Genomic DNA, 22892 nt, shown 5'->3' with positions numbered 1-22892 from the left:
GTTACTGTGAGGGGCACGCTGAGGGGCGCTATTACTGTGAGGAGGTCCCTAATGGATACTGTTACTGTGAGGAGGTCCCTAATGTATACTATTACTGTGAGGAGGTCATTAATGTATACTATTACTGTGAGGAGGTCATTAATGTATACTTTTACTGTGAGGAGGTCATTAATGTATACTATTACTGTGGGGAGGTCCCTAATGGATACTGTTACTGTGAGGAGGTCATTAATGGATACTGTTACAGTGAGGAGGTCATTAATGGATACTATTACTGTGAGGAGGACCCTAATGGATACTATTACTGTGGGGAGGTCCCTAATGGATACTATTACTGTGGGGAGGTCATTAATGTATACTATTACTGTGGGGAGGTCCCTAATGTATACTATTACTGTGAGGAGGTCATTAATGTATACTATTACTGTGAGGAGGACCCTAATGGATACTGTTACTGTGAGGAGGTCCCTAATGGATACTGTTACTGTGAGGAGGTCATTAATGTATACTATTACTGTGAGGAGGACCCTAATGGATACTGTTACTGTGAGGAGGTCCCTAATGGATACTGTTACTGTGGGGAAGTCATTAATGTATACTATTACTGTGGGGAGGTCCCTGAAGGATACTGTTACTGTGAGGAGGACCCTAATGGATACTGTTACTGTGAGGAGCACGCTGAGGGGCACTATTACTGTGAGGAGGTCATTAATGTATACTATTACTGTGAGGAGGTCATTAATGTATACTATTACTGTGAGGAGGTCCTTGAAGGATACTGTTACTGTGAGGAGGACCCTAATGGATACTGTTACTGTGAGGAGGACCCTAATGGATACTGTTACTGTGGGGAGGTCATTAATGTATACTTTAACTGTGAGGAGGTCCCTAATGGATACTGTTACTGTGAGGAGGTCATTAATGTATACTATTACTGTGAGGAGGTCATTAATGTATACTATTACTGATACTGTTACTGTGAGGAGGTCCCTAATGGATACTGTTACTGTGGGGAGGTCCCTAATGGATACTGTTACTGTGAGGAGGTCATTAATGGATACTGGTCATTAATAAATACTGTTACAGTGAGGAGGACCCTAATGGATACTATTATGGTGGGGAGGACCCTAATGGATACTATTACGGTGGGGAGGTCCCTAATGGATACTGTTACTGTGAGGAGGTCATTAATGTATACTATTACTGTGGGGAGGTCCCTAATGTATACTATTACTGTGAGGAGGTCCTTAATGTATACTTTTACTGTGAGGAAGACCCTAATGGATACTGTTACTGTGAGGAGGTCATTAATGTATACTATTACTGTGAGGAGGACCCTAATGGATACTGTTACTGTGAGGAGGTCATTAATGTATACTATTACTGTGGGGAGGTCCCTAATGGATACTGTTACTGTGAGGAGGTCATTAATGTATACTATTACTGTGAGGAGGTCATTAATGTATACTATTACTGTGAGGAGGACCCTAATGTATACTGTTACTGTGAGGAGGTCATTAATGTATACCTTTATTGTGAGGGAGGTCCCTAATGTATACTATTACTGTGAGGTGGACCCTAATGGATACTGTTACTGTTAGGAGGTCATTAATGTATACTATTACTGTGGGGAGGTCCCTAATGGATGCTGTTACTGTGAGGAGGTCATTAATGTATACTGTTACTGTGAGGAGGTCATTAATGTATACTATTACTGTGAGGAGGTCCCTAATGGATACTGTTACTGTGAGGAGGTCATTAATGTATACTATTACTGTGGGGAGGTCATTAATGTATACTATTACTGTGGGGAGGTCCCTAATGGATACTATTACTGTGAGGAGGTCATTAATGTATACTTTTACTGTGAGGAGGACCCTAATGGATACTGTTACTGTGAGGGGCACGCTGAGGGGCACTATTACTGTGAGGAGGTCAATAATGTATACTATTACTGTGGGGAGGTCCCTAATGGATACTGTTACTGTGAGGAGGTCATTAATGTATACTATTACTGTGGGGAGGTCCCTGAAGGATACTGTTACTGTGAGGAGGTCATTAATTGATACTGTTACTGTGAGGAGGTCATTAATGTATACTATTACTGTGAGGAGGTCATTAATGTATACTATTACTGTGGGGAGGACCCTAATGGATACTGTTACTGTGAGGGAGACCCTAATGGATACTGTTACTGTGAGGAGGTCATTAATGTATACTATTACTGTGGGGAGGTCATTAATGTATACTATTACTGTGAGGAGGACCCTAATGGATACTGTTACTGTGAGGAGGTCATTAATGTATACTATTACTGTGAGGAGGTCATTAATGTATACTATTACTGTGAGGAGGTCATTAATGAATACTAGGAGGACCCTAATGGATACTATTACTGTGAGGAGGTCCCTAATGGATACTGTTACTGTGAGGTCATTAATGTATACTATTACTGTGAGGAGGTCATTAATGAATACTAGGAGGACCCTAATGGATAATGTTACTGTGAGGAGGTCCCTAATGGATACTATTACTGTGAGGAGTTCCCTAATGGATACTATTACTGTGAGGAGGTCCCTAATGGAAACTGTTACTGTGAGGAGGTCCCTAATGGATACTGCTACTGTGAGGAGGTCATTAATGTATACTATTACTGTGGGGAGGTCATTAATGTATACTATTACTGTGAGGAGGTCATTAATGTATACTATTACTGTGAAGAGGTCATTAATGAATACTAGTACTGTGGGGAGGTCATTAATGTATACTATTACTGTGGGGAGGTCATTAATGTATACTATTACTGTGAGGAGGTCATTAATGTATACTATTACTGTGAAGAGGTCATTAATGAATACTAGTACTGTGGGGAGGTCATTAATGTATACTATTATTGTGGGGAGGTCATTAATGTATACTATTACTGTGGGGAGGACCCTAATGGATAATGTTACTGTGAGGAGGTCATTAATGTATACTATTACTGTGGGGAGGTCCCTAATGGATACTATTACTGTGGGGAGGTCATTAATGTATACTATTACTGTGAGGAGGACCCTAATGGATACTATTACTGTGAGGAGGTCCCTAATGGATACTATTACTGTGAGGTGGACCCTAATGGATACTGTTACTGTTAGGAGGTCATTAATGTATACTATTATTGTGGGTAGGTCCCTAATGGATACTATTACTGTGGGGAGGACCCTAATGGATGCTGTTACTGTGAGGAGGTCATTAATGTATACTATTATTGTGGGGAGGTCCCTAATGAATACTATTACTGTGGGGAGGTCCCTAATGGATGCTGTTACTGTGAGGAGGTCATTAATGTATACTATTATTGTGGGGAGGTCCCTAATGGATACTATTACTGTGAGGAGGTCCCTAATGGATACTGTTACTGTGAGGAGGTCATTAATGTATACTATTACTGTGAGGAGGTCATTAATGTATACTATTACTGTGAGGAGGTCATTAATGTATACTATTACTGTGAGGAGGTCCCTAATGGATACTATTACTGTGAGGAGGTCATTAATGTATACTATTACTGTGAGGAGGTCATTAATGTATACTATTACTGTGGGGAGGTCATTAATGTATACTATTACTGTGGGGAGGTCCCTAATGGATGCTGTTACTGTGAGGAGGTCATTAATGTATACTATTACTGTGGGGAGGTCCCTAATGGATACTGTTACTGTGAGGAGGTCATTAATGTATACTATTACTGTGGGGAGGTCATTAATGTATACTATTACTGTGAGGAGGACCCTAATGGATACTGTTACTGTGAGGAGGTCCCTAATGGATACTATTACTGTGGGGAGGTCCCTAATGGATACTGTTACTGTGAGGAGGTCATTAATGTATACTATTACTGTGGGGAGGTCATTAATGTATACTATTACTGTGAGGAAGACCCTAATGGATACTGTTACAGTGAGGAGGTCATTAATGTATACTATTACTGTGAGGAGGTCATTAATGTATACTTTTACTGTGGGGAGGTCCCTAATGGATACTGTTACTGTGAGGAGGTCATTAATGTATACTATTACTGTGAGGAGGTCATTAATGTATACTTTTACTGTGGGGAGGTCCCTAATGGATACTGTTACTGTGAGGAGGTCATTAATGTATACTTTTACTGTGGGGAGGACCCTAATGGATACTGTTACTGTGAGGAGGTCCCTAATGGATACTGTTACTGTGAGGAGGTCATTAATGTATACTATTACTGTGGGGAGGTCCCTAATGGATACTGTTACTGTGGGGAGGACCCTAATGGATACTGTTACTGTGAGGAGGTCCCTAATGGATACTGTTACTGTGAGGAGGTCATTAATGTATACTTTTACTGTGGGGAGGTCCCTAATGGATACTGTTACTGTGAGGAGGTCATTAATGTATACTTTTACTGTGGGGAGGACCCTAATGGATACTGTTACTGTGAGGAGGTCCCTAATGGATACTATTACGGTGAGGAGGTCATTAATGTATACTATTATCGTGAGGAGGACCCTAATGGATACTGTTACTGTGAGGAGGTCATTAATGTATACTGTTACTGTGAGGAGGTCACTAATGGGCATTATTAATCTGAAGAAGTCACTAATGGATACAATCAGTGTAGGGAACACAAAGGACTTGGCTTTATATAAAAGGCCCTCTTTTGGTTGTTACAAAATTGGCAGTTATACTGACTGTGCCCACCCCTCTAGGGGGGAATATTTTTGTGATACTTCATGTAGTGGAACATGCCATGATTTTACCTCATGGATTCCATATAAGGGCGCCCACCCACTGGCGATTTTTTTTTTCTTTGCGTTTTGCGTTTTTTCTCAAGAGCAATTAGAATTGAATGTACTCCTGTCCACTGGTGTTTTTTTTTGCGGTGCGTTGCGATTTTTAACAGAGGAACTGTCAGTTGCATATGTGTCCTTATTTTTCTCCTAATGCACCCATGAATGTCAATGGAAATTAATGGAAAAGGCGCGAAAAAGCCGCGAAAAACGCACGGAAAACGCGGCAAAAACGCGCCGAAAACGCTGCGTTTTTCACGCACACGAAAATCGCAAACGCCAGTGGGTGGGCGCCCTAATTCTGTAAGAAAAAATCTCCTTGTGCCTCCATATATTGCATGGGAGTGGTATTATCCATCATATATCAGTGTGCATGAGCCCTAAGAAACTCTTACTTTGCACTTTGATCGGCTTTGGATGCCATGACGTTATCTATCCCAAAGCCAAGATTTTAGGTGAACAGTGCCAATTGCTTGCCAACATTTCAGTTACAAATCATTTTCCAATTTTGTTTTGTAATTACTGCCTGTCTGTATCCAGTACTATTGTAAAGTTCAGAACAAGTGCGAAGGATCAGTGCCCGGAGGCTTCAATTTGAAGGGCTTCTTTAGATAAATTGGGCATTGCTATGCCCAGGCCATGCTCAGTGTACAGCTCTCTTGTGGGTCCAGCCAGGAAGCGTCCCAGGCTGAAATCTAAGAGGGAGGATGGATTAGGGCCATTGGCCATCCTACCTGTAGCATCGCAAAGTTGTAATTCTTGTAGTTGCCGCATTAAAGCATTTGAGGGCCACATGCTTATAGCATAAACTCCTCTTTATTGGTCATTGGTTGACAATGTTAAAAAAACTGAACAGAAACACAATGCAGTCTTTTCTTTTGTTCAGAGGTCTTAGCCTGGTAAGGCACTCGTTGGACTCAGTAATGGTACCTTATGCACTAATGTCCTCCTTTGTCTGCAATAGTCTGACTGTCCGCTGCACAGATTTTGTAATACTCCAAGAGGAAAAGGGCAATCAACAGCCAGGAACTTTTTTCGTAACTAAGTCCCAAAAAACTCCTCCAGAGCATACATGGCCTTATAAGTCTCCTTACTCACCTTCTAGGTGCTCTCCTCAAGGAAAGACAATACCCCTCCTGACTCACATCCCAGGCCTCTCACCAGCCAAGCCAGAATCCTACTGCACACTGATGAAGGGCAAACGCCCCGAAACAGCTGTCTGTGTATTGAATCTGGATTGGTATTCAATTCCCGATCTTTGTTTAAGATCTGTATAATGGTTTTGACATTGATATGAAGGAATGTTTCCATCCAATAGGTGGCACTGCAGAGGTATTGTTCCATCTTCCCTATTTGCATATTACCCAGAAGAGCATGAATGGCCTTATAAGTCTCCTCACTCACCTTGTAGGTGCTCTCTTCAAGGAGAGACAAGACCCCTCCTGACTCAGTTTTTCCTCCCACACTCACTGCTTCCCTTCTGCTTTCTGAAGCCATAGGCTATGCCCATAACACATGATACTCGCCAGCGGGCGCTCACCAGACCCATCCCTCTTAAAGCACTTAAACAGAAATGTTATTCAACAAGAACCCATCAAATGTGGGGAAGCAAAATAATTTGGGTGACTACCACATCCCCCTTATACTATCACTATAAGCCTTTAACACTGTGTTGCCTTTGTATCATCTACATTATTGTATTCTTTTTTTATCTTATAGTACTACCAAGATTTTACTTCTTCCTCGCGTGCACACCTACTATTTCAGCCTCAGGCCCACCACCAGAAATTTTTGTATCCGCTCGGTATGTATACATTTCTTTTGTTTGGGGAGGGGGTCAGTAAGTTTGTTTCTCTTCTAGTGGGCTGCTGTCCTGTTCCCCCACAGTAGCCGGATTTCTCTCCCTGAGTTTCCTGCACTACATAGCCTATTACAGTTACTCAATGCAGTAGACCGTGTAGTGCAGCAGCCCAGTATCCCCATTCCATGAGCCCCAAAGCTCTTCCTCATCGTCAGACTGGGGGGTCCCCTATCATGCATTCTCCCTCGACAATGTATCAGCACAGCCGGCCCACATCCTTCATCCTATGTGAAGGCTCGGATTAATTCACACATAGTTAGATCTGCAGCAAGTCTGGAGCAAGGAACTTCACAAAGTTTATTCACGAACTCTCTCTACTAATAGTACTTTGTAAATTTATTTACCTGCCATGATTAACCCCTTCCCCACCAAGAACTATTACGGTCGGCATGCCATGACAGCTACAGACCTTCACGACCTGCTACTTATACCCCTTAGCTTGCAAGTTACTTGTTACTGTCTTAAAGGGGTGTTCCACAGGCCTCTCGCTAGCCAAGCCAGAAACTTACTGCACACTGATGAGGGGCAAACATCCCGAAACAGCTGTCTGTGTATGGATTCTGACTTGGCTTTCAATTCCCAGTCATCGTTACAAGGTATGTAAAAAGTGTCTAACATTGACTTGTAGGAAAGCAGCCTTCCAATATGTGGCACTACAGAAGTGTTGCTCCATCTCCCTTATTTGCGTATTACCCGGAGGAGCACGAATGGCCTTTTAAAGTCTCCTCACTCACACACCTTCTAAGTGCTCGCCCTAAAGAGAAAAATTAGTGTTCCTGACCCATCTTGTAATCTCATGCATATCCTTGGAATATACCCTTGGTGGGGGTCCGAACTCTGAGACTACCGATGATCCTGAGAATGAAAGAACTTCAGTGCTGCAATCCAACTGTACTTTCTTTCACTCCTGCCCATTCGTCTGTGTAAGGAACTGCAGTACAGTTATATCTGGGATTCTCATCTATCAGGAGAATGGGGGTCCATTCAGCCCCATCTAATTTCTTCCTAGTAATCGGACCTCACTGATCAGATACATATTACCTATTCTACAAGGTCACAAACAATCGACATTTACCAACCAAACCTCTGTGCTTTCAAATGCCAAGGCTGAATTTCAGTCCCAGTCCGGCCCTAAGGGCTGATTTACACGGCTATATTTACGCAGGCATTTAGCCACATTGGAAAACTCGCACATAAAACGCGACCTTCCGTGCCATTGGCTTTCAATGGGTTCATTCAGGCAAATGAAATAAAATGGCCAAAAATAGGACATATGTGACCGTTTTCAGTCGCCTTTTTTATACACTGCGGGAAAAGATAGCTCTCACCCTAGCTTTTGCCGAAATGCGCAGCAAGCTCCCATAGACTCAATGCTGCTGGAAATAAGGGAGGGGGAAGGAGTTTGCCTGCGTACTAGCTGGGAAAAGAAGACGGCTCGCCCTGATTAGGCATTTAATTGCCATTCTAAGCCAGGGCAGCGGTGTAACACATGAGCGGATGAACAGGCATTTTGGTCACCAAAATAAACTGATCGGCGAGCGCGGGGGGATCAGCCTGCAACCTACTCTCACCTCCCTTCATTTCATTTTTTGCGAATTTACAGTCCTTATGCTTGACTGCATTCACGCTTGTGTGAACGGCTTTAAATACGTAACTTCTATTAGAGACACTAGAGTGGCAAATCTTCATTCATGTGCTTATATGATGCGTACGGTCGTGTGAAGGAGGCCTTAGAGGGATAATATTCTAGGTGGAGCCCCCTGGCTTCTGTGTATGTGAAAATACCAGATTATAGATTCTGAATATTAGTGATATAACGTTTCTTAACATTTCTTTCAGGACTGTATATAATCAGCCAGTACAAGGTAGAGTGATTGGAACGTGTACGAGGAAATTAAAACCCCTTCCTGTTAGAGCAAGAAATTGCTTGGCGGCCGAGGAAGATATTACGGTTAACTTCGTGGAAGATGTAAATATTTTGCTTCAAATGTTGAAATCAGCCTGCTTTCTTGATCGCCATTTGCAATCCTAAAAGCCATGAGCGCGGAGCTTGTATGGCGGCACGCAAAGCACCTTCTCTTCTGTATTACGGAGCAGTAGGCTGCGGGCATATGGTGCCTTCACACAGCCCTGCATGACCTCCAGGATAGTATGGGTGCTCCACTGCCACAATATGAAGCTGTAACACATGTGCATCAGGCCTGAGGCTGCGCTCACACTTGGCATTTTTTTGTTGGGGTTTTTAATTGCAATTAAAAAATGCATGCGTTTTCTTATGCGATTTTTAGCCCCTCAATGCCACAGGAGTTAGGATTTTGTCATGGCATCATGGAACTTAGGGCTTATTCCGACGTGCGTATATCGGACGGGTTTTCACGCCCCGCTGTTTTTTCTCTGCAGGGGAAGGAGGCTGGTAGGGCCGGGAGCAGTGCACTGAGCTCCCGCCCCCTCTCTGCCCCTCACCACTATTTGCAATGGGAGGGGGCGGGGCCTGGGCTTGACTTAGCTCTGCCCCTCCCATTACAAACAGTGGTAAGGGGCAGAGAGGGTACGGGAGCTCAGTGCACTAGGTCCTGGCCCGGCCAGCTCCTCCCCCTGCAGAGAGGGGCAGCATATATTGTCATGAAAACACAGCTGATATATGCACGTCGGAGTAAGCCCTTAACACTGCAGGACGCAACTTCACGTCATGTGGATGGCGCAGTATCGGAAGTGAGTCCGTGCCACCTGACAGTGGAAGCCGGCTTAAGGACAGTGAACCCCAGCGAATCGCAGAGGGCCGACGTGTTGCCATGACGTGTTGTCCTGCTTTGTCTTTGCCTATGATCTCTATTACAAGCAATAAGGCATTGCAGGATAGAAGTCCTGCAATGTCTTACCATAGCGCGATCATAGTTGCTGTGGTTCAGGTCACCTTTAGGGACATATACAGTGTAAAAAAAACATTTGTGTAAGAAAAAAAAAAAAAAACAACTCAAATGCTCATTTTTCCCTATGTGTATAAAAAAATTAAACATTTAGGAAAACCCCCACATGTGTAATATCATTGTGTCCATAATGACCTGTGCCATAATTTGAGCACACTATAAATCCTGCGCTGCAAACCCCCCAAAATATGGAGGAAACGAATTTTGTTTGTTTTACTGACCTGAGGGCCTATTCATATGAGCCTATATCGGCCACCGTTTTCTCCCCCTTCCCGGCTCTCTGCCTCTCTCCTCCCCTCTGGCTGTCTGCAATGGGAGGGGGCTGGGCCGGGGTGGGGAGGGGGTGGGAGTTTAGGTTTGCCCCAGTCCAGCTCCCTCCCATTGCAAACAGCCAGAGGGGAGGAGAGAGGCAGAGAGCCATGAAGGGGGAGGGAAGGGGAAGACAGTTCAGATGGTAGTGTATATCGGCCGGCCGTGAAAACAGAAGCTGATATACGCTTGTCTGCATGAGCCCTCAAAGTGATCAAAAAAGCCATATGCACTTCAAAATGGTACACATAAAAACTACAGCTTGTGGTGCAGAAAACCAGCCCCCACAGAGCTGTCTATGGAAAAATAAAAAAGTTATGAGACTTTGAATGCAGGGATGTAAAAACAATTATAATTTCCAAAAAAGGGGTTTTATTGTGCAAAAGTGGAAAAACATAAAACGTATAAAATTTTAATATTTTTGGTATCGTCGTAATCGTACGGACCCGCAGAAAAAATATATTGTGCCATCTAGGCTTTATTCACACAGGCGTATATCGGCTGCGTTTTTACGCCCGACCATTTACCATCTGAGGCATTGATTTCCAATGCATTAGTTCACAGGGGCGAAAACACGGTGCGTAAAAACATCGAAAGGTAAATGGAGCATATGCGACCGAAATACGCGCCGACGTTTATACGGTGGGAAAAAAGATAGTAGAGGGAGGCAGTTTATCAGCGTCCAACGCAGCAAAAAAAGCTTACAGGTGCCTCAATGTGGGCTTTTGGAGGCATCCCAAGGATTTTTTCGCCGAGCGAGGGTTTTCCGGGGTGCAACATATTTTTTCGCTAAAAACGTCGCTCCTGGTCGACGAGAAAATGCTAATTATCTCTTGTCGTGGTTGCAGAAAATTGTTCATTCATGCAAATATACGGCACGGATGTGAGAACGTAAAAACGCATATGCTCACATGAAAGAGCCCTTATATATAGCGGTATGATTGACGCTATAAAAAACAATGGCAGAATTGATGGAAAACACCTCTACAGCGCCATCTGTTGGATGGCAGCATTCCTTCAATTTAAAGTGACCTTATAAAACGAGTCATTAATGATTGGGAATATTAAACCAAGCCTCTTCAGAGTGCAGTAGGTTTTTTGGCTTAGAAGTAGAGGTATTTTTCCATCCTTCTTATTTGCATATATTTCCCAGAGGAGCGTGCATGGCCTTATACGTCTCCTTACTCATCTTTTAGGTGTCCCCACATCCCTTATGGGTGCTCTGCTTGGGGAGAGATTTTACTCCCCCGACCCATTCACCCCCTGGGTGTCTCCACACACTTTTTGGGGTGCTCTCCTTAAGGAGACAAGACACCGCTTCTGACCCAAAAATAAAAAAGTTCTGGTTTCTGAAAGGAACATCCCCCAAAAATCGTTGCTGACTTAGGGTAGTTGCACATGAACGTATGAACATATTTGCGCTACGAATAAAGTAGACTTATGCTTGTATTGGCACATTTTGCTGTACTTTTTGCCAAGGGGCACTACCCAATTTAAAAGGCTATTTATCCTAATGAGGTCCAGATGTGTATTGCGCATTGCGCATGCATTTGGACATCTCGATAATGTTGCGTTTTTTTAACGCATATAACAGTGGCACTTTGTAATGTTAAAAACGGATCGCAAGTTTGCGCTTTGCGATTTTTGGGCGATGCGTTTTTAACATTAGAAAGTCCTATTGACATTCGCGTTAAAAAATGCCAGTGTGTGGGAGCCCTTATGCTAACCCGGCCGATATTGTGCTTGGTATTGTGCTTTTTACACGGGGCATGTGAGACGTTTACCTGTCAAAAACGCCTCCCATCCCTTCAGTAAAGTTGCGATCCTCCGGTTTTCAGACGCGTCAGAGGATCGGTAAGTGTTTCCCATTGTTTTCAATGGCGGCACGGTAGGCCACCCAGAATGAAGCTGACTTTACGTTGATGGTGGGATGAAAATGTTGTCTCTAAATTATTTTGGTGTATCAAATATTTCTAGCGCAAAGACATTCTTTTATATCTTTCTTTTGTAGCTGGACCCCCAAGGACAATTAACGGTCCTATTGGACAACAACAGCTTTAAACTATTATCTAAAGACTACGAACAATTCGTCCAATGTACTGTCACCGCGGTGGAAGCTGAAACAAGTAATAATAACATATGGAAGGACACTAAGGGGGTACAAGCCTATTGTAAGCGGTGACAGTGCAAGGAGCCGAGTATCTTCCCTGGAAACGGACATCCATGGTCATCTGACAGGCCTGATCAGTCTCAGGGCACTTTAAGGGGCACATCTATAAAAACTGTCTGAAGGCGGCATCACACGGCCGTGTTTGCACAACGTTTTTTGCGTGTGGAAAAATCCTGCAAGTAAAGCGCAGAGAGTAGAACCCACTGGTTTCAATGGGTTCGTTCTCATAAACACATTTCACGCGCGCATTCTGTGCATGCGCAAAAAAATTGGTCCTGCTCTATGTAAGGCTGAATGCCCACAGACGGATTATCATTGGGGAAATCGCAACCCGACACCCACCAAGGATTCCGCAGCAATGTCCGTCCACAGACATGCTATGTTAAATGATTCTTTCCTGCCCATGAGCGGAAATCAACTGCGATTTTCCGCTGGGGGGGGGGGGAAGAAATCGCAGCATGTTCTTTTCTGTGCGGAAAAACGCATGGATGGCTTCCATTGCAGTCAATGGCAGCCGTCTGTCCCGTGATGCTTCCGCAGTGTGAGATTGTGGAAATATCGCGGGAATCCAAGTCACAGCCCAGCATCGGCGCGTCATGCTCTGCACTGAATATGCGCACTGGCTCGCCAGACGAAACACTCACGGCGGATCCAGAGAGGTGAGTATGGGGTCTCTGGGGGATGCCGGTTGCTTTAATCCCCAGGGATGTAAAAACATGCTTCCTCTGGGGATTACAGCCACGCGGGCTGTGGATGTTACAGATCCATGCTGTCAGTTCCCAGAGGTAGCCGACAACCTGGAGCTGTCGTGGTGGGCCGGGAGAAGCCCCTCCAGTCATGTGATTGGCGCTATCCAATGGACTGTCACATTAGTGGGTTAGAATTACATAATCCACTTGCAGAAAACAGAACGCAGCAGGTTCTATTTTACCGCGAATATTCGCAACATAGAACCCATTGTGCTCTATGGTCGCAGATATACCCGCAGTCCATACGTAACTACTGTGTACGGGCTGCGGGTACCTGCGTTATTGCTAAGCGAAGGCGCAGGAAATATAAACTAAAAAAGGTGTACAGAGTAAGTACACAGTGATGCACAGTACATTACGCGGCTGTATGCAGGGCCACAGCAGGGATCAAAGCTGGGATCTGCTGCAGGCCTCCACAAGCGGATCCCACATACGGCCGTGTGAGCTCGGCATTATTTAGATCGCTTGTTGAGCGCCTTCTGTGTGAGACAGCTGCATCTCAGCAAGCTTACGAAGCCTCACAGAGCGCCACTTTTTACACCCCATTCTTGCCACTTGGTGCGTCAAAATCATTCATCGGAAAGAACCAATAGGAAACCATAGGTTGTTTTAGATGTGATTTTTTTTTACATTCCTACTCTGCGTCAAAAATGACGCTCCTGTGAAGGAGGCCTTAAGGTCCAATTTTGGTGCGAGAAGACACACCAAAATTAGTAAGTTGTGATTTTGACTTTTTAACGGAAATGTGCAATGGAGGCTCCTGAAAAGAACCTTCAATGCAGATGTGAATGAGCCCTATGATCAGTCAATGTCAGCCAAGAAATATTGCATGGGAAACCATCCATCCATAATCCATTCATATATACCATGTATCCCTGAAAATAAGACACTGCCTTTATTTTTGCCCCAAAAGAGGTGCTAGGTCTTATTTTCAGGGGATGTCTTGTTATACTTACCTAGCAGGCTTAGTCCAGGTCCCTCCGGCTGCTCTCTGGGGCTCCGATGCTCTAAGCCACGGCATTGATTGGCTAATTCATAAATCCCGCCTCCACAACGTGATAGCCGTGATTGATTATTTGACCGCTGCTCAGCCAATCAATGCAGCACTCGACAAACCAATCACAGCCATTGCATTGGTTCATCGAGTGCGGCATTGGCAGCGTTCGAGAACAAATCAGAGCCATTGCTTCCTGGTGGTGGGATTTATGAATCCTATAACCAGGAAGTGATCTTCTGTGGACGAACAAGGCCTGCAGGATGCACGGCGCAGCTCCGGAGAGCAGCAAGAGGACCCGAACCATGCCTGCTAGGCAAGTATTCCTTTTTTTCTGTGTAATGCAGCTAGGGCTTATTTTCAGAGTATGGCTTATATTTTAAGCCTCCCCAAAAAAAGAGTACGACTTATTTTCAGGGTAGGTCTTATTTTTGGGGAAACAGAGTCGCTATATAGACTCTAAGGGGTTATCTCACCATAGGAAAAGTGATAAGTGTATGAACACTGGATGGGATGGGGGCTTCAAATCTCCCATTTCAAATGGAGTATTGGTCATTCACGATCATAACCACTTCCGTCATCTTTATGTAGAGAGAAGCAAGCACCGTACTTGACTATCCCTGTCAGTCCCATAGACAGTGGTCAACAATGAAAGCTGGACCTCTACCGATCTGATATTGATGGCCTATCCTAAGCATATCCAGGGCTAAATAAAAACATAAGGGCATGGCAACAGCTTTGACAGAAAAAGTTAGTAACCAAATAGGTGCAATCAAAATATGGATCATGGGGGTGGGGGTGGGGGCTGTAGAGATCAGCGTTTGAAAGGTGCAAACAGAACGCAAAAGCAAGGACCGGCACATCCACAAGAGGTGAAGACAAAACTGAAGACCAAGGAGCAAACTTGACTTCTCTTGATGAATCCAGTGACGCATTTCACCTCGAGACGCGTCACATTTTTCTAGAGTTAATCCAGAGAAGTCATGATCGCTCCTTGGCCTCAAGTTTTACCCTAAAGGATGGGCCATCCCTACGGCAGTCCTGATAACCATTTTAAAGCAAAGGCATTCAAGCTAATATCTGTCTGAAGTGTAAATAAGCTTCAAATTAATGACTTCCCTTCATTTCACAGACATCCGGAAAAACAAAGTCTGTTTTATGAGCGTCAGCATGCTGGAAGCCAATCTGCAGTTTGATTATTCCTCTTCTAACCCTAATTACAAAACCGGACTGCCTTATCCTGTAACAGTGAGTATGAATAATCTAATCCATTCTAGATATAACAGTAATTGTTATGTCTGGGTATATTGTCCATATACACTGACTGGATGCTGTATTAGAGCCCTCAGCCCCCTGACAATTGGAGCTTTACTATATGGAAATTCTCCCCATGACCAAGGAGCGCAGCATAAAATCACTGACAAGTTTTCCATGGATCAGTTTCAGTGTGAATCCACATCAGATGGGAAAATCCAGCGATCGGAGCGACTTCCAACAAGGCCGCTGCCAGACTAGCCGGGGCCCGGATTTCCCTTGTGGGGTTTTCTTGTGTAACAGTGTGGAGAATATCTGGGAATGGTGTGATCAAGTTAAAACATCCAGAGAAATTGGATCCTGTGACTGGAAACATCTAACCCCCAAAGGGGTGAGAGGAGGATGTCAGGAATCTAGTGTTACAGTCAAAAGTAGCTAAATACAACGCTGGAGCTCCAGCTAACATGTCTGAATGCACAACTCACCGTTCCTTAGATGGGCTATAACCGCAGACAACCAGTTCAAGTCCCATTACTAAGAGAAACAAAAAGTGGACAAAACAACGAAAAGTTGTATCACTGGGTTGTGAAAAAACATTGCCTGTCAGATGGATCCAGATTCCTGTTGCACTGTGCTGATGGGAGGTCAGCATGATCAATGACCCCTTCCTGTCAGCAGGTGCCGATATTCCTGCAGAACGATTTCATCACCGAGCGGAATCTATACTGTGATGAATTGCTGTGATTCTGAAGGTCAAAGGAGTCCATGTGCTACTATGGGGGTCTTTAATAAAGTGGCCATGCTTCGTGTGTTGTATTGGGATTGGCTTGTGTTTATTACTTCCGGATAATTTACATGTATTTTTCTGCCCCATTTCTTTAGGTCATGTTAACAAATCAAAACGGAGATCCAATGCCCAATGAGAATATTACCATAGAGGTTGATGAACAAGAAGTCATGACAGTAATGACAAATGCCCAAGGAATTGCCAAATGTAGGATAGATACATCATCATACTACAATGCAAATTATACCATTCGCGTATGTATATTATCATAGCAAAATCAGCTGTATGGTTAATTCTCCAATGTAATGTTCTCGGTATTGGGCAAGGATATCTTTGGTGTGAATTGATTCATGATAGCCTGCTCGGACGAGAATGCAGTTACTCCAGAAGAGCGATGCTCACTCCAGTAACTGCCTTATCCGAGCGTGCTCGCTCATCTCTAATGCCATGCCATACATAAGGGTAACACGGACTATAATGCAATGTTGGGTATGAGTGAAGGGCTTGTAGGTCTCTTGAGTCTGATATTCAATCCACAATGTGAAAATACTAAGAGCCATTATTGAATTTTTTTTAAAGAAGCACTAAAAACTTATAACATACACCCCAAAAATGTAAAAATAAACACCCGATTATTATTTCCCTAATCTCCTCCTCTCCCATTCATACTGTGTTGTCTCATATTGCAAGTAAAATTGTGAGAAATACTCCTTATCCGTGCCTCTTACAAACCTGTGCCTGACTATAAGCCAACTGGCTGCAGCAGGAGCCTCCCCCCACAGCTCAGTTTTCAATAGAAGAACAGTAATGCTAAATGTTACCCGTTAGCTAAGATCTACTCCCTTGGTTGTCTACAAGACAATGTAAGGCACCCAGAGTACATTTGTGTCTATAGTCTTTGCAGGATCACTTGGCTACATAGACATGCATAAGGCCGGCTGCGCACGAACGGGTCAGATTCTGCATGCGGGATCCCACAGCGGAGTCTGACCCTGTGCCCGACCGGTGACCCCGCGTACCTGTCCGGCATCTTCTTAATCTGTACTACAGATAGTGTGATCGGTGCGCAGTACAGATTTTGCCATGCCCTCTCTAGGCAAGGATGATTGCGGAAGGGCCGCGGGTCAGACAGCTTCCATTGAATTCAATGGAGCCCGTTCACATGGAATCCGCCTAAAAATAAAGCATGCTGCAATTTTTCCTCCACTAGCGGAAAATTGCAACTGATTTCCGCTTGCATGCAGGAAATATTGCTTTTCCATTGCATGCTATGGGCAGTATTTGCTGCGGAATCCGGAGGTTAACGCCCGCAATGCAAATCCGCCCGTGCGCAGGTGGCCTAAATGCTCAAGGACGTGGCAGGCCTACTGCCATAAGCTAAAAGGGTTTGTCCCACTTCAAGCTGTTTTCCTGAAGGAAGCAGACCATCCTCTACAGGCCTAGTTTGGTACGGTGGGCTAAATTCCACTAAAGTGAATGGGACTCAGCCTGCAGTACTAACCCTGGCCACTGTGCAATACATAGAGCTGTCTGTTTCTTGCAGCAAAACAGCTAAAAGTGGGACAACCCCTTTAAAGGGGTATTTTAATCTCAGGCTTTTATGGCATATTCTCTGGCACCTGCATCTACCTTGACATAGGGCCCCCACCCTTAATGCTGTTGCCAGGTCTCTTTACACGGTACGACTGTCAGGCACATAAGCGCCCTACAGCCATCTCCTTTACACAAGAGTGATAGTCGTCCAAGGGAATGGAGGCAAGCAGCCGGGGGTGAGAACACCCCTTTAATGCATAATCTGTCATTTGGCTCCATGAACATCATATAATATTTGTAGAATTGGTTTTATCCTATGGAGAAGAAAGATATTTTTGGCCCGCCTGGATTCTCGGGCCCGGACATGACTGAAGCCTCTGCGTCCCTCCTTTTATAACCCTGCCAGTGTTACATACTGTATATGGATTATGTCAAACTATGCCACGATACCTTCAATATAGTCAGTCACAGCGGTGCGGGGGCAGTGTTTTAGATAATGTAATATACCACTATATCACACTATTACCCAGGTTAATATCCGCCATTCCCATATATAAATCGATGAGTTTAGAAGCGGTTGTCTTCCATTATACATCATGGTTTTATTTTCTGTTCCACAGGCCAGCTTTCAAAGTGAAGATCAATGTTATTGGACAGATCAGCAGCCTATATGGGGAGGTAGAAGATTTGCTCCAAATTATCCTCATTACTATCAACCTGATTATCCCACTGTGGAAATGACCGTTTATCGTACCTTCTCGGAATCAAATTGCTTCTTACAAATAGTAAAGTATCCAGGGCTAATCGCTTGTAACCAGCCCTTTTATGTAGAGGTGGAATATAAATTGACAAAAGCCGGATTGGGGAAAGGCAAAACTTCAATGACTTTCTCTTACATGGTAAGTGTAAGGTATGGACAGCCGTTTGATACGCCAGTCTTAACCCATTCAAGACCAGGGTAGTTGTTTCCCCCCCGTCTTCCAAGAGCCATAACTTTATTTTTATTTGCCCATCGACGTGGCTGAGGGCTTGTTTTTTAACAGTACCATTTGTTACACCATATAATGTTACAAAAAGCTTACACAATTGTAAGTGAGGTGAAATGCACCACTTTTGGGAGGGGGAGTTAGCTTTTATGTTGTTCACGGTGCAGTAAGAAAAACACATGGAACACAGTTGATGGGAATTCGGATTATGGCAATACCAAATTTATATAGTTTTTGGTGGTTTTGCTATTTTTTTAAATAAAGGACCTCTTTGTTTCCAACAAGCATCGCATTCCATTTCCTTATTCGGGTGCTTTCACACATCAACATCTGTACTTTAGCAGTTTGGATTTTAGTGTTTAGTATTCTGGAAAAGGCATTTGAGCCTTCTGCCTCTATTGGGAGGTGAGTATCCAGCCCCCCTATCTTTGTCCTTCTACTGTATTTGGTAAATTTGGCCATTTGGTTCTGTGATTTTGCAAATTTCTCCCTTTTCCTGTGATATTTTAATTCTGGAAGAGGGTATATTTTGCAACGCTGCTGTGGAATATTCCGTCCCATCAGGGGGGTAGCTAAAGGCTCATGGGCGTGGGTGCAAAAGTTTGTCTTGCGGCCTAACAACTTCTTTTAACGCCGTAACGCAGAGCTCCTGGGCCTCACTGCAAAACCTGTAACAGGGCCCCTAACTATAATGCTTTGTTCATAGTACTTGGCTCCCTATATGGAGAAGAGAGGCTTTATGGGCCCCCTACGGCTCCTGAGCCGGGGTGCAACCATATCCTCTGCATCCCCTATAGTTACACCAGTGCGTGCCATATGAAAGCACCTTTCTGAGACACAGGACTGCATGATGGCTCATGTGGAGTGAGCTGTCGTTTTTATTAGAACCATTTTGGGGTACATACATCTTTTTAGTCACTTTTCTATTTTCATTCAATTTTTTTTGCCAACTAGGGTAACAAAAAAAAACAATGGTCTGTGTTCTTGCACACAGGCGGTGGCAGAAAGGAGAGGTCAGAGGTCACGCTGATTGCAACAGCAGCCTCGGGCAAGAAGTGACTTAAATGCTTGTCTGGTGGCTGGAGGTCCACTATAATGGTCACTATTTAGACTGGGGCTGCTAATGGGGGTCAGAATGGGGTTAAACCAAAATATGTGGGAGTACATTGCACGCCTCTTGATAAATGTATGAGTTATGAGCAGATGCAGATTTGCACCACTTTTTGTGCCATTTCCATTCTCTAGACATGACTGGTTGGAATATTTTTTGTTACGACCCGCCCAGTAACCCCAAATACTTTGCTGGAGGGAAGAGAAAAGTGTAAATGATAGCGTAAATATGGCATGTGCTTTAATAACTTGTTATAACCAGCGTACTTCTTTTTGTGACTCCTGACTTTTGACTCCCTGTTTTTAAACCTGACGTTGCCTTTGCCTGACCCTCTTGTACCGCGTACCCTCTCGTTGCCGACTCGGATAGTCTGACCCTCCTTGCTGCTGTTTGTTCCAGTGTCTGTCCGTTTGTTAGTCCCAGTGTTCCCCTTCCTTAGTGAGTGTAGGGATTGTCGCCCAGTTGTCGCCCTGGGGCTTAGCCCAGGGGGGGCAAGTAGGTAGGGACAGGGGTTGCGGGTATTTTCAGGGACTTTCAGTTTACCATACCCCAAGGGGAAAAATACTCTTCAAGGCGCTTCAACTCTCTATAAAGGACACAAAGCCCTTGAAAAAAGACGTTATTAGGTAGAGCGACCAACGCCAAGTCTGACCACTAAGACCTATTTGGACAGACTAGCTAGACGATTGCATGACAACTTGCAATTCTTGTGAGGGTAAATCTCACATGAACTGCCAACACAATTTCAATAAAATCAATGAATCTACAGAGCAAACACCGAATAGAGATTTTGAATCTTCTAACCTGGTGCTTTTATAGCACCAACCTATTTCTCAGTGATGTACAAAGGTTGCCTTACTCATCAGTCCCTTTCTCCCACAGATCTCATAATCTAATTTCCTTAGCTCAAATTATCAAACTAGCCGTAAATGTTTGGATTGTGGATGAAAACCTACCCAAACGCAAGGAGAACATACAAACTCCATGCAGATGGTGTGTCCATTTTTGGATTCGACCCCAGGGCAACAGTGCTAAGCGATGCCCCCCAACCATCCTAGATTCTATGGCACAGTCCCAGATTTGGAACACTGTTACGCAATCCCGGGTGGCAGGAGTCTTGTCCCGCCTCCCACCGACGATTTAACTCCCCCTCCATTTAACTCACTTGTAGTTCTGGTCCAGTGACAGAGACCACCGCTGCTGTAATCAGTTCAACCCATGCCCCCCCTCCCTGCACACAGATGCTGGCGGGGAGGTCAGAGGTCTCACTGATTACAGCAGCAGCACTGCTGCCGCCGGACTGGTAGTAGAAGTGAGTTAAATACTTGTTGGGTGGCTGGAGTTCCACTATCGGGGTTAACTATGGGGGTCACTATTACTACTTGGACCACTAATGGGGTCACTGTTACTACTGGGACCATTAATGGGATCACTTTTACTACTGTGACCACTATGGGATCACTATTACTACTGGGGCCACTATGGACATCGCTATTACTATTGGGATCACTGATGGGGTTACTATTACAGTTATGGGGTCACTAAGGGACACTATTACTGGGGGGTCACTGAAGGACACTATTATGGGATACAGAGGGTATGGATTTGCGTAGAAGGTGTGTGGAATGTCATTAAGCATTTGCCGCATTCGCTACAGTTGTCCCTTTTTGCATTGTTAAAAAGTTGGGAGATATGCTAAACACAAGGACTGAGTATACCGGAGTAGTTTTAGATGTTTCTTAGACACCCATTTCGCTCACATTTTGGGAGGTAGATTTTTTACAAGTTTATTGTTTTTTTTAGGTCAAATCAAGACAACGCATTGTAATACACGGCCAACACACTGTTGACCTGCCTGACTGTGAGTATTCCCTCTACAGTTAGTATATAGTATATTCCAATCATTACTAGTAGCTGTAATCATCGATTGATGTATGGTACACCAGTATTTTGCCTGTTGTGTACCATAAGGTCACCGAATATCAAGGTGACATACAGAATATTACAAATAAAAAGTAGTCTGTCGGTCATAAGCGGCCATATATTTTACAGGATTGTATATGGGACTATTACACTTGCATTCTTCCCTCACAGGCTTGAAAGGAACTTTCAAGGTAGAGCTGTTTATTACCCATGAATGTGCAAATAGTGCGGAATTCATAATTGTGGGATTAATGCAGAAGGAAATCATAACAGACTCCATGCAAATGAACGTAGAAAACTGCTTTAAAAATCAGGTAAGTACATTACAATACAATATATACAACAGGTGAGTCCATGGCTATGCCATACATACATTAGGTAGGTACACTGGTGTACTGTACACATTAGACATATGTACTGTTGAACAAATTCTGGTTGCACTTACAAACAGCTAATAAAATACTTATTAGCTTTAATCCTTTCAAGACCAGAGATTTGGGGGGGTTTTTTCACTTTTTTTTGTCCCCGCCTTCCAAGAACCATAACGTTTTTTTACCCATACGAGGGCTTGGTTTTTGCGAATACTATTAATGACCTCAGGATAAGTCAACAATAGTTGATCACCAAGGGTCCAGCACTCCGGACTCCGGACGATCAGCTGATTGGGTGCCCGTTGTTAGTAGTAATAAGCGGAAGCAAATTGCTCCGACCGCTGCGTAATGACTGGTGCTCAGAATTGCTGTTGTTATTCATTTCAAAGGCGTTTTCCAGGTAAAATACTATGGATAGGTCATCAATAGTTGATTTCAGTGAGACTCCAGGCTTCAATTACAAGCACCGGCCACTATGCAGGGGTTGGAGCAACAGTTTCCACTCCAACCCCGTGTATTTACAGTGCTGTCAGCCGGCGCATGATCAGCCGGTCCGCCGGTGTCCCGGGTGGTGAACCCCGGCCGATGAACTATTGATGAGGAAACCTGAGGATAGGTCATCAATAGTATTTTTCCAGGAAAACCCCTTTAATTTCAAAGACAGACAACATTGGCCGTGTATGGAGCGGGCTCAGTTTCTCGGCTTAATCTTTTATATATTTATACTGTATTATTTTGATTCTTCTTTACATATAATTTATCATGTTTTTAGGTTTCCATGACCTTCGCAAAATCAGTCGTAGAACCAGGTGAAGAAGTTCAGCAAAACATAACGGCGGCTCCAGGTTCCATCTGCGCAGTAAAAACGTGGGATATCAGTCTTGATTTACTAAACCCAAATAATGATCTCAACGCTGTTGATGTAAGAGCTCCGAATGAGCACACTTTATGAGCATGTCCATTATATACAACTCTGCATTAAAGAGGAGCGGTCATGTCCTTCGATCAGCGGGGCATAGTTTTGTAGCTATGGCCCCACTGAATCTATCTCTGTTCTTCTTTTCTTCTCATCGACCTCCATTATATTCACCCCCGATGCTTTGAATCTG

The 22892-nt window shown here is 44.0% G+C and overlaps 2 protein-coding genes across 2 annotated transcripts in view; both read left to right on the top strand.

Annotated features, from left to right (window-relative positions):
* Positions 1-8819, top strand: part of LOC136626334 (ovostatin-like) — a 31222-nt gene extending 22403 nt beyond the window's left edge. Inside the window, exons 9-10 of the mRNA XM_066601308.1 lie at positions 6528-6612; positions 8509-8819. Of these exons, the coding sequence (XP_066457405.1) occupies positions 6528-6612; positions 8509-8701 (278 nt within the window). The 3' untranslated portion in view covers positions 8702-8819. The remainder of the gene's footprint in view (positions 1-6527; positions 6613-8508) is intronic.
* Positions 8820-11895: 3076 nt separating this feature from the next.
* On the top strand, positions 11896-22750 carry LOC136626335 (pregnancy zone protein-like). Its single transcript, XM_066601309.1, has 7 exons — positions 11896-12031; positions 14951-15066; positions 15955-16113; positions 18013-18291; positions 21293-21350; positions 21584-21726; positions 22556-22750. The coding sequence occupies exons 2-7, from the start codon at positions 14977-14979 to the stop codon at positions 22733-22735; spliced, it is 909 nt and encodes a 302-aa protein (XP_066457406.1). The 5' UTR covers positions 11896-12031; positions 14951-14976; the 3' UTR covers positions 22736-22750.
* The last annotated feature ends 142 nt before the right edge of the window (positions 22751-22892 follow it).

Source organism: Eleutherodactylus coqui, chromosome 4, assembly GCF_035609145.1.
Source record: "Eleutherodactylus coqui strain aEleCoq1 chromosome 4, aEleCoq1.hap1, whole genome shotgun sequence".
In the NCBI taxonomy this organism is placed as follows: Eukaryota; Metazoa; Chordata; class Amphibia; order Anura; family Eleutherodactylidae; genus Eleutherodactylus; species Eleutherodactylus coqui.
The sequence above is the reverse complement of the archived record's forward strand: the minus strand, read 5'-3'. Positions and strand labels throughout refer to the sequence as shown.

Excerpts from the sequence above, each read along its gene's own strand:
- LOC136626335 (XM_066601309.1), top strand. The coding sequence starts at position 14,977 with ATGAGCGTCAGCATGCTGGAAGCCAATCTGCAGTTTGATTATTCCTCT. Across the intron at positions 16,114-18,012 it reads ATGCAAATTATACCATTCGC|GCCAGCTTTCAAAGTGAAGA; the intron begins GTATGTATATTA and ends TCTGTTCCACAG. Across the intron at positions 21,727-22,555 it reads AAAACTGCTTTAAAAATCAG|GTTTCCATGACCTTCGCAAA; the intron begins GTAAGTACATTA and ends TCATGTTTTTAG.